Source organism: Mobula birostris, unplaced genomic scaffold (assembly GCF_030028105.1).
Source record: "Mobula birostris isolate sMobBir1 unplaced genomic scaffold, sMobBir1.hap1 scaffold_396, whole genome shotgun sequence".
Classification (NCBI taxonomy): domain Eukaryota; kingdom Metazoa; phylum Chordata; class Chondrichthyes; order Myliobatiformes; family Myliobatidae; genus Mobula; species Mobula birostris.
This window is the reverse complement of record NW_027277049.1, coordinates 142,702-155,333: the sequence shown is the minus strand read 5'-3', so window position 1 is coordinate 155,333 and position 12,632 is coordinate 142,702. Positions and strand designations below refer to the sequence as shown.

The 12,632-nt window shown below is 46.4% G+C and overlaps 1 protein-coding gene across 1 annotated transcript; it reads left to right on the top strand.

Moving 5' to 3' along the window:
- On the top strand, positions 1-8,889 carry LOC140193136 (uncharacterized). Its single transcript, XM_072250547.1, has 2 exons — positions 1-473; positions 6,021-8,889. Exon 2 carries the CDS (start codon positions 6,856-6,858, stop codon positions 8,374-8,376), a length of 1,521 nt encoding a protein of 506 aa, XP_072106648.1. The 5' UTR covers positions 1-473; positions 6,021-6,855; the 3' UTR covers positions 8,377-8,889.
- The last annotated feature ends 3,743 nt before the right edge of the window (positions 8,890-12,632 follow it).

Genomic DNA, 12,632 nt, shown 5'->3' with positions numbered 1-12,632 from the left:
CGCTGCATCAGATCGGGAGTGACAATTATTTCGTTCTCCTTTACACCAGTGCACTGAAAGTGACATTAAACAGTGAATTTACTTTGATTTGGAGATACAACAGGGTGAGTCAGTTTCTGCAGAGATGCCGACACTGAAACCACCAGGTCGATACTCCCTCGGGTAAAAATGACCCATCGCCGCTGCCTGGTCCTCGGATCGGCGCCCGTGCTCCCGCTCTCCGGGCCAGGCCAGCTGGAGGCTCCCGAGGCCTGGAGGTGGGAGAGAGGAGCCGGGGGGGAGGAGGAGGCAGCGGTCACCGCGGGCGCCACCACCGCCAGTTCCCAGGCCGCGCAGGCGCACCGAACACGGGCGGTGCTGCGGCGGAGTGAGAATCCCTGAGGAGACGAGCGCTGCTTGTGAGGTAAATCGACGCCGAGGCTGGGCCTGGGCCTGGGCCTGGTCCTCCCCTCACCGGCCCCGGCTGGGGAAAGGTCAGTGCCAGCTCCAGAAACACCGCAGGCCGCCGTAGACAAACAGCCGCGGTCACTCGCCATCCCAGCTCTCTCTCCCCGATCCTCCCACTCCCCACTCTCTGCTCCTCTCCTTCCCTGCCCGTCCTCATCGATCCTGTCGGCGCCGACTCCTCTGTCAAACCCGGTTTCCCTTGAATAAACACAGGAGATTCTGCAGATGCTGGAATTCCAGAGAAGCACACAAAATAATGGATCGTAATAATGGTGCATTAGGTCGTTTTCCAGTCAGTGGATTCGCCGTAGAACTGGAAATTATTTATATTAGATAGACGCCCCCCCCCGGGACCGCAATATTTTGTAGGTTTACTGCGTTTGAATAAGTGAGTGGGTAAGCCTGGATTTATCATCTGCCGACCTTTGCCTCCTTGTGTGTCCTTTCTTTGTCCCATTACAGACTGTCTGTCTTCTTCACACGGCTGGCCCCCACCTATCTTTTCATCATCAGCAAATCCGGCTTCAGAAATCCCGCTCTCCTCATCTGTCATTACTATTGAATTTTAAATGACTCATCCCCCAGCACTGATTCTCATGCTGCTCACACAGAGAGTTACTCACTGCTGATCAGAGAGTTGTTGATTCGAGGATAATGAGCTATGCAGGGAGAGTTCGGCAGCCTGAGGGCTAAACTGGCATAGAACACTACAATACAGACCCTCTGGCACATGATGTTGTGCCAATTTTTTAATCTACTCTGAGATCAACCTAGCCGTTCTGTCCTACATAGGAGGACATTCCCTCCGATTCAATTGTCCTGTCAAGAGAGGCTAAATATTGTATTCCATGCCGACCACAAGATCTCTTCCAGAGATACTCTCAATGATCTGCATGTAGACTGTATGCCTCCAAACATTTCCTATCCATGTAAACATCCAAGTGTCCTTTTGATATTGTAATTTTACCTGCCTGTACCATTTGCAGTGGCAGCTCATTCCATGTACCTACCACCATTTGTGTGGGAAAAGTCACCATTCAGCTCCCCTTTAAATCTTTCCCCTCTCACCGTGAGCTGATGCCCTGCAGGTTTAAACACCTCTACCCTGTGGAAAATACTCTGAGAATCCATCTTATGTATGCATATGTTTTGCTGGTCTTTAATCATTTTCTGTTTTTTTCTTTTTTGAAAGGAAGGGGCACTTGGAAATTGAATAGTCCAGCTGCTCCAGTGCTCAGACTCAGTGGAAATAGAGACTGATGGGATTGAAGGTGTGGCTACACTCACAAGAGGAACATTGAGGTTAGAGGGCAAGGCAGGGCTGGATCTGCTCTGATCAGCCTCAATAAGTAACCAGCGTGGCCTGGAGAAGTGAAGTTCAGGTGTGCCTTTTGACTGGCTTCCTTCAGCTTGCTTTGCTGAATTCAGTCTCACGCTTGGTCTGGAGTTGGCTCTGATGACAGCGTCAAAGGTTATAGGGAGAAGGCAGGAGAATAGGGTTGAGAGGAATAATAAATCAGCTCTGGTGGAGCAGAGTTGATGGACTGAATGGCCTAATTCTGCTCCTATGTCTTATGGGCTTATCTCGAATTTGGAATGGGAAATGTCACACGTACTGAGGTGCAGTGAAAAGCTTTTCTTGCATGACCCTTCATACAGATCAATCATTACACAGTGTGTTGAGGCAGTACAAAAGTGTAGCAGCAACAGAAGAAACACAGAGCAGATAGACAGTAAGGTGCAAGGTCAAAAAGAAGTAGATAGTGAGGTCAAAAGTCTGTCTTCTCTTTATAGAGCAGTCTGTCTCATATACATGCATTTTATTAGGTCCTGATTAGAAAGAGGTGACATAGGGTAGGAAGGTGTTGAATTGTGGATAGAGCTAAGGAACTGCAAGGGTAAGAAGACCCTCAAACAGTAGTAAAGATGTGGTCTACAAATTACAACAGGAGATAGAAAATGCATATGCAAAATGGGCAATGTTACAATAATCATGGGGGACTTCAATATGCAGGTAGATTGGGAAAATCAGGTTGGTGCTGGATCCCAAGAGGGAGAATTTCTAGAATCTCTACTAGATGGCATCCTAGAGCAGTTTGTGGTTGAGCCCAGAAGGGGACTGGCAATTCTGGATTGAGTGTTGTGTAATGAGCCTGGATTGAGTGTTGTGTAATGAGCCAGGATTGATTAGAGAGCTTAGGGTAAAAGAACCCTTCGGAGAAAGTGGTCATAATCTGATGAAATTCACCCTGAAATTTGAGAAAGAAAAGCTGAAGTCAGATATATCAGTATTACAGTGGAGTAAATGGAATTACAGAGGCAGGAGAGAGGAGATAACTAGAACTAATTGGAAAAGAACACTGGCAGGGATGATGGCAGAGCAGCAATGGCCGGAATTTCTTGAAGCAATTTGGAAGGCACAGGATTTGCACATCCCAAAGAGGAGGAAGTATTCTAAAGGCAAGATGGCACAACCATGACCAGAATCAGAATCAGATTTGTTATCACTGGCATGTGATGTGAAGTTTGTTAACTTAGCAGCAGCAGTTCAAAGCAATACATAATATGGAAGAGGAAAAAAATAAACAAATAAATAAATCAATTACAGTATACGTATATTGAATAGGTTTAAAAAACATGCAAAAAACAGAAATATTGTATATTAAAAAAAGTGAGGTAGTGTCCAAGGATTCAGTGTCCATTTAGGAATTGGATGGCAGAGGGGAAGAAGCTGTTCCTGAATCGCTGAGTGTGTGCCTTCAGGCCTCTGTACCTCCTAGCTGATGGTAACAGTGAGAAAAGGGCATGTCCTGGAGATCCTTAGTAATGGATGCTGCCTTTCTGAGACACCGTTCCCTGAAGATGTCCTAGGTACTTTGTAGGCTAGTACCCAAGATGGAGCTGACTAAGTTTACAACCCTTTTCAGCTTCTTTCAGTCCTGTACAGTAGCACCCCCCCACCCCCATACCAGACAGTGATTTAGCCTCTCAGAATGCTCTCCACGGTACATCTATAGAAGTTTTTGAGTGTATTTGTTGACATACCAAATCTATTCAAACTCCTAATGAAATATAGCCACCGTCTTGCCTTCTTTATAACTGCATCGATATGTTGGGACCAGGTTAGATCTCAGAGATCTTGACACCCAGGAATTTGAAACTGCTCACTCTCTCCACTTCTGATCCTTCTATGAGGATTGGTATGTGTTCCTTCGTCTTACCCTTCCTGAAGTCCACAATCAGCTCTTTTGTCTTACTGATGTTGAGTGCCAGGTTGTTGCTGTGGCACCACTTCACTAGTTGGCATATCTCACTCCTGTACACCCTCTCATCACCACCTGAGATTCTACCAACAATGGTTGTATTGTCAGCAAATTTATAGATGGTATTTAAGCGATGCCTAGCCACACAGAGAAGTCAAAGCCAACATACAGCAAAGTGAGGGCATATAATAGAACAGAAATTACTGGGAAGTTAGATGATTAGGAAGGTTTTAAAAACCAACAGAAGGCAACTAAAAGGTCTTGAAGAAGGTAAAGATGGAATACGAAAGTAAGCTAGCCAATAATATTAAAGAGGCTACCAAAAGTTTCTTAAGATACATAAAATGTGAAAAAGGGGCAAGAGTGGATATCACACTGCTGGAAAGCAATGTTAGAGAGGTAGTAATGGGGGACAACAAAATAGCAGATGAACCAAGTAAGTAATTTGCATCGGTCTTCACTGTAGAAGACACTAGCAATGTGGTAGAAGTTCCAGGTGTCAGTGGTCATTAAGTGTGTGAAGTTACAATAACTAGTGAGAAGGTTCTTGGAAAACTGAAAGGTTTGAAGGTAGATAAGTCACCTGAACTGGATGGTGTAAACCCCAGAGTTCTGAAAGAGGTGGCTGAAGAGATTGTGGAGGCATTAGTAATGATCTTTCAGGAATCACTAGATTCTGGAATGGTTCTGGAAGACTGGAAAATTGCAAATGTCATTCACTCATCAAGAAGAGAGAGAGGCAGAAGAAACGAATATTGGCCGGTTTGTCTGACCTCAGTGATTGGGAAGATGTTGGAGTCAATTGTTAAGGATGTGGTTTTGGAGTACTTGGAGGCACATGTTAAAATAGGCCGTAGTCAGCATGGTTTCCTCAAGGGAAAATCTTGCCTGCCAAATCTGTTGGAATTTTTTGAAGAAAGAAGCAGGAAAGAGAAAGGAGAAGCGGTTCATGTTGTGTACTTGGATTTCCAGAAGGCCTTTGACAAGGTGCCACACATGGGCCTGCTTAACAAGCTATGAGAGGCCATGGTGTTACAGGAAAGATACTAGCATGGAAAAAGCAGTGGCTGATTGGCAGGAGGCAAAGAGTGGGAATAAAGGGAGCCTTTTCTGGTTGGTTGCCAGTGACTAATGCTGTTCCACAGGGTTCTGTGGTGGGTCCATTTCTTTTTATGTCAATGATTTGGATGACAGAATTGATGGCTTTGTTGCAAGGTTTGCAATCAATATGAAGATAGGTGGAGGGGCAGGTAGTTATGAAAAAGTAGAGAGGCTACAGAAAGACAGGCAGATTAGCAGAATGGATAAAGAAATGGCAGATGGCAAATGGCAGGAAGTGTATGGTCATGCACTTTGGTAGAAGAAATGAAAGGGTGACTATTTTCTAAATGGAGAGAAAAAGCAAACAATTGAGGTGCAAAGGGACTTGCAATCCTTGTGCAGGATTCCCTAAAGGTTAACTTACAGGTTGAGTCTGTGGTGGGGAAGGCAAATGTGATGTTAGCATTCATTTCAAGAGGACTGGAATATAGAAACAAGCATGTAATGTTGAGACTTTATAAACCACTGCTAGGCCTCACTTGGAGTATGGCGAGTAGTTTTGGGCCCCTTATCGTAGATATGAAACCATTCTGAAACTGGGGAGGGTTCAAAGGAGGTTCACACAAGTGATTCCAGGACTGAACGGTTTGTCATACGAAGAGCATTTGATGGCTCTGGTTCTGTATTCACTGGAATTCAGAAGACTGAAGGGTGACCTAATTGAAACCTTTCAAATGGTGAAAGGTCTGATGGAGTGGATGTGGAGAGGACGTTTCCAGTGGTGGACGAGTCCAAGACCAGAGGTCGGAGTCTCAGAATAAAGGAACATCCTTTTAGACCTCAGATGAGGAGGAATTTCTTTAGCCAGAGGGAGGTGAATCTGTTGAATTCTTTGCCATAGGCAGCTGTTGAGGCCAAGTCTTTATGTACATTTAAGGCAGAGCTTGATAGATTCATGAATGGTTAGGGCATGAAAAGATATGGGGGGAAGTCAGGAGCTGGGTGTTGAGAGGAAAGTTGGATCAGCCGTGATGAAATGGCAGAGCAGACTAGGTGGGCCAAATGGCCTAATTCTTCTCCTGTATCTTATGACTTCTAGACTTCATTTATGCTCAGCACTGGACTAGAACCCACCCACACCCACACCGTGCCCGTTTTTCTGATTCAGAGCTGAAGGTGGTACCAATTCAGTCACAGTTGACCAAAGAAACTCAAATTACTCATTATGCATTTTTTCCCGGTGGTAATTTTTGTGAATTCCTTTTACAGGGTGTTGATGGGCTTGACCGGAACATGGCAATTCGATCACAGCAGGATCTGACAGTCACTCTGTGTATCGGCAGCTGAGAACCATGTGAGGGGAAATGCCTGCCTGCTATACCTCTGCTGGGAAGAGATTTCAATCCTCATTGCGACCGGCAAGACGGTGAGACTCGTACACAAGAAGGATTGTTCCAGATTCCTCACTGTCGAAGGAGATTTAAACACATCCAGAGAAGGGAGCACTGTAGAAAGAAACTAAACACACATTGTGTTTGCGATAGATTTTCACTGATCACCCGCCAGCTTGAACTCCTTCCCCTCAGCCCACCTTCCTATTCTGGCTCCTTCCCCCTTCCTTTCATGTCATGACAAAGGACCTCTTCCCAAAACGTCAACTGTTTACTGCTTTCCATAGATGTCACCTGACCTGTTCAGTTCCCCCAGCATTTTGTGTGTGTTGTGAGATTGTGATAATCGATTAGCCTGAGGTAAAATCAGGTGGATATTATAGAATGGAACTCTATAGGATACTACAGCGCAGAAAGCACCCAGTCTATAATGAAATTTTCTTCCCGTCTCGGAGTGAGTGAACAACTGGAGAAGTCAGAAACACAGTGCCGGTTGTTAATGGTTGGGAACAAAGCGATTTCCCATCCCAGCAGGAATCTTGTTTTTCACGCAGGGGAGACACTGTCACCTATTGTGTGTCTGGTCAGTGGGCTGCAGATGTAACCATTGTTCAAAACACCTGCTTCACAGCAGTGACATCATTCCTCATGTGGGAAAAAACTTTAAGCGTTCCAGTGCCTCGATAACGCACGAACAAAAACACACAGCTGAAATGCCTTTCACCTGCTCTGAGTGTGGAAAAGAATTATTGAATTCTTCGCAACTTCTGATACATCAGCGAATTCACACCGGAGAGAGACCCTTTAGCTGCTTAGAGTGTGGGAAGGGGTTCACGCAGTCAGCTAACCTGAAGAGACACCAACAAGTTCACACAGGGGAGAGGCCATTTACCTGCTCTGAATGTGGGAAGGGATTCACTCAGTCATCACATCTAGTGACCCACCTGCGGGTGCACACAGGGGAGAGGCCATTCACCTGCTCCGAGTGTGGCATGACGTTCAGTAGATCTTCCATCCTGGTTACACACCAGCGAGTTCACACCAGGGAGAGGCCTTTCACCTGCTCCGAGTGTGGGAAGGGATTCAATCGGTCATGTAACCTGGTTACACACCAGCGAGTTCACACTGGGGAGAGACCCTTCACCTGCTCCGAGTGTGGGAAGGGATTCAGTCGGTCATCCCACCTGCTGATACATCGGCAGGTTCACAGTGGGGAGAGGCCGTTCACCTGCTCCAACTGCGGGAAAGGGTTCACTCAATCATCTACCCTGCTGAAACACCAGCAAGTTCACACCGGGGACAGGCCGTTCACCTGCTCCGTCTGTGGGAAAGGGTTCACCCAGTCTACCTATCTGATGATGCACCAGCGAGTTCACACTGCTGACAGACCATTCATCTGCTCTGTCTGTGGGAAACCACTGGCTGATTCCTCTCAACTACTGATACACCAGCGAACCCACACAGCAGAGAAACCATTCATCTGCTCTGAGTGTGGAAAGGGATTTGCTCACTCGGCCAAACTGAGGAGACACCAAAGGGTCCACACAGGGGAGAGACCGTTCATCTGCTCCGAGTGCGGGAAGGGCTTCACTCAGTCATCCTCCCTGCGGACACACCAGCGTATTCACACGGGGGAGAAACCATTCACATGTACCGAGTGTGGATTGGGATTCAGCACGTCATCCATCTTGGTAGCCCACCAGCGAGTTCACACTGGGGAGAGACCGTTCACCTGCCTCGAATGCGGTGTGGGATTTAGTTGGGCAAAGAACCTGCTGACACATCGGCGGATTCACACCGGGGAGAAGCCGTTCACCTGCTCTGACTGTGGGATGGGATTCAGTCGCTCCTCCAACCTGCTGAAACACCGGCGGGTCCACACTGGGGAGAGGCCATTCACCTGTGCAGAGTGCGGGAAGGGTTTTATCCAGTCATCCCACCTGCTCACGCACCAGCGGATTCACACCGGCGAGCGGCCGTTCACCTGCACCGAGTGTGGGAAGGGCTTCACCGAGTCCTCCAGCCTACTCACCCACCAGCGGGTCCACACTGGGGAGAGACCGTTCACCTGCTCCGAGTGCGGTAAGGGATTCACTCTCTCTTCTTACCTGCTGAAGCATCAGCGTGTTCACACCAGAGTGAGACCATTCACATGCTCCGATTGTGGGAAGGGATTCAAAGTCTTTTCCAAGCTGCAGGAACACCAGCAAGTCCACACGGGGAAGAAGGATTAATTGTGCCGTGTCTGGCATCACAGCTGCTGAAACGCCTGCGGAGTTTGGATTCTGCTCATTCCCAGCACTGGACCATCGTTGCTGTGGGTACTTGGAGATTATTTCTGCTGTTGTTATCAGTTTTCAGAACTCGGCCTGAATTTAACATTCTGGATCTCAGCCAAATAAGTATCCTCAATTTTAAACAAACTGGGCAGATGGAGTAGGCTTCCACACAGTTTCTGATTGGGACCCCCAGTGTTTGACCACTTAATTGAGCACAGGTCCAAATTTCCACTTCCAAACTTACAGACAGATTTGGGATGTCAGCGCTTCTACGTGGCTCCTCCAGTCGTCATGGAGACCAACGGCAGGTCCAGGGCCTGTGAATCTGTTCAGAGCTGGCATGGGCATCCGAGACCACACTCATTCCAATTTGGAGCTCAGTGGTGGAGGGGAGGAGCCCCCTCTCAAAGACTTAACTCTTGTTCAATGTTTTTAATCGTGTATAACTTTTATTCATTTTGATTTATAAAAAGGATTTGTTTTTTAATTTGTGATTTCAGTGTGTTATAAATGTCCGTGAGCATCACACCCAATACCAGCTTTGTTCTCTGTCGGAGACACTTAGGAGCAGGGGAAACGCTCTTCCCCACTTGGAGCCCAGCTGCTGCCCTGAGCGGGTCGCTGGCCCCAGGTACAGAGGGCCAGTGAGTTTGGCTCTGACCCTGCAGTACAGGTCGGTGACTGGGACCAGCCCTGAGTGTCTCTGAAATCCCCAGAACGTACAGGATGCAGGCAAGCATTCACTCCTTCTGATCCTGCCTGCTGTGCTCCACACGAGCCTCCTGTCTCCATCAATTCTTCACTGATACAGATGGTAACTGATGTGTTTTGCAGTTCCGGAAACCAAACCAAAGGAAAGCACAGGAGCAGGGATACTTTCACACTGAGAGTTTTCCTTTCTGTTCCTGTAGTGACGCACTCACGTGTGACTTGGTGTACTGATGTATACCATTCACACACTTGTTATCTATAACCCATAATGAACAATGTGAAAAATAATAGACTCCTTCATCATGCAATGTATTTACAATATTACTCAAATAGTATATATACTACCCTCCCTCCATGCTTAGCTATATATATATATAGGCATCCGTTAGTCTCATGAGACCATGGATTTGCGCCTTGGAAGCTTTCTAGGGCACAGGCCTGGGCAGGGTTGTATAGAAGACCAGCAGTTGCCCATGCTGCATGTCGCCCCTCTCCACGCCACTGATGTTGTCCAAGGGAAGGGCATTAGGACCCATACAGCTTGGCACTGGTGTCGTCGCAGAGCAGTGTGTGGTTAAGTGCCTTGCTCAAGGACACAACACGCTGCCTCAGCCAAGGCTCAAACTAGTGACCTTCAGATCACTAGACCAACGCCTTAACCACTTGGCCACACACTATAACTCCAACTCAATATCAAATGTATTTCAACTCAATGTGTAATCTATTTATAGTACACTAAATAGTATATAATACACAGCATAATGAACTTTAAATTGTCCCATTCAGGCCGAAAGATTTAATTGTGGAGGATTTTTTACTCTTGTGGAATAACAAGGGGATGGGGTGGTCACTCTGCCTGGAAGATGAGGCTTGTGGCTGTGAAACAATCTCAGGTTTGGGGTCTTGTCCGTGGTTGACTCAGTCTGCAGGAAGTGATTCTGACAATTCTGGGGATGCCCTTCTTCTCTAACAATCGACTCTGCTCTCCTCAACAGATAGAAAAGGTATGTCAAAAGGGCAATGTTATGATAGTGACGGGGGTTTTCAATACATAGGTAGATTGGGAAAATAAGGTTGGTGCTGGATCTCGAAAGAGGGATATTATAGAATGCTTACAAGATGGCTTCTTCGAGCAACTTGTGGTTGAGCCCACTAGGAAAAAGGCAATTCTGGATTGGGTGTTGTGTAATGAACCAGATCTGATCAGGGAGCTTAAGGTAAAGGAACCCTTCCGAGACAGTGATCACAATATGAGGCATTTTGAGAGTGAGAAGATGAAGTCAGATGTATCTGTATTTCAGTATAGTAAAAGAAATTACAGAGGCATGAGAGAGGAGCTGGACAAAGTTGACTGGAAGGGGACACTATCAGGGATGACAGCAGAGTAGCAGTGGCTGGAGCTTCTGGGGGCAATTTGCAAGGTGCAAGATAGATACGTCCCAAAGATGAAGGGTGATTGAGGCCATCGTGGCTGAGAAGGGAAGCCAAAGACAGCATAAAAACAAAAGAGAGAGCATTAATAGAGCAAAACTCAGTGGGAAGGTAGAGGATTGGGAAGCATTTAAAACAACATCAGAAGGCAACTACAAAGCCAGAAGGAGAGAAAAGATTAAATATGAAGTCATGCTAGCCAGTAACAGAGAGGATAGCAATGTTTTTTTTTCAACTCTATAAAGGGTAGAAGAGATGGATATCAGAATGCTGGAAAATAAAGCTGGAGAGATAGTAATGGGGACACAGAAATTGCAGACAAATCAATAAATGTTTTGTGTGAGTCTTCACTGTGTGGAAGACACTAGCAAGTTCGAGAGTGTCAAGGGCAGAAGAGGCACAGTTATTATTACTAGGGAGAAGGTGCTTGGGAAGCGGAAAGGTCTGAAGATAGATAAGTCACCCGGACCAGATAGACTACACCCCAGATGGCTGAAAACATTGTGGAGGCTTTAGCAATGACCTTTCAAGAATCACTAGAATCTAGAGTTGTTCCGGAGGACTGGAAGATTGCAACTGTCACTCAATTCTTTAAGAAGGGAGGGAGGCAGAAGAAGGGCCTGAATTGTGCTGGAGGTTTTCTATGTTTCTATAGGTTAGTTAGCCTGAATTCAGTGGTATAGAAGATATTGGAGTCCGTTCCAAAGTCCATATGGTTTCCTTAAGGGGAAAATCTTTCCTGATAAATCTGTTGGAATTCGTTGAGGAAATAACAGACAGGATAGAGAAAGGAAAGTCAGTAGATATTGTATGCTTGGAATTCCAGAAGGCCTTTGACAATATGTCATGCATGAGGCTGCTTGACAAGATAAGAACCCATGGTATTGCATGAAAGGTATTAGAATGAATAAAGCATTGGCTGACTGGAAAGAGGCACAGATTGGGAATAAAGGGGGCCTTTTCTGGTTGGCTGCTGGTGACCTGTGGTGTTCCACAGAGGTTGGATTTTTTTATGTTATATGTCAATAACTTGGAGGATGGAATTGATCACTTTATGGGCAGGTTTGTGGACGTTACGAAGATAGCTGGAGGGGCAGGGAGTGTTGAGGAAACAGGGAGTCTGCAGAGGGACTTAGATTAGGAGAATGGGCAGATGGAAAGCCCATTGGGAAGTTGAAACAGGGGTTGATAGGTCCTTGATTAGCCAGGGCGTTAAAGGTTATGGGGAGAATGCTGGAAAATGGGGTTGAGAAGGATAATAAATTAGACATGAAATGGTGGAGCCAATTTGATGGGCTGAATGGTGTAATTCTGCTCATAAATCTTATGGTCTAATGAAATGGCATCTGCTGTGGACCTGTTGTGACGGTAGGCAAACTGGAGCGGATCCAAGTTGCTCCTCAGGCAGAAGTTCCATCACCAATTTCTCAAAGTACTTCATCACTGTGGATGTCAGTGCTACTGGACGAGAGCCATTCAGGCAAGTTACCAAGTTCTTTTAGGCACAGGTATAATTGAAGCCTGCTTGAAGCAGGCGGTTCCTCAGACTGCCGAAGCAAGAGGTTAAATAGATCAGTGAACACTAACCCACACAGATTTTCAGTACTTGGCCAGATACCCCATCATTTCTCAGCCCCAGGACATGACTGGAAGTTCCGTGGAACAGTGTTCTGGACCGTAACATCTGCAGCTGCCTCATCAGTGACTTTTCTTTCATCACGGAAAACAGCCTCCCCTCCACAAACCTTGTCCACACCCCTCCCTCATTAAAGCAGCCAAGGTAATCAAAAACCCTGCCCCCAGTCATTCTCTCTTCTCCCTCTCCCATCGAGCACAATATACAAAAGTCTGAAAGTACATACCATCAGACTCAAGGACAATTTCCACCCCGCTGTTATAAGACTACTGAGTGGTTCCCTAGTATGATAAGGTAGATTCTTGGCCTCACAATGTACAAGATGACTCTGGGCCTGTAGTCGTTGGAGTTTAGAAGCTTGAGAGGCAGAGGGGTGCAGGATCTCAGTCAAACCTATCGAATATTGAGAAGTCTAGATAGAGTGAACGTGGAA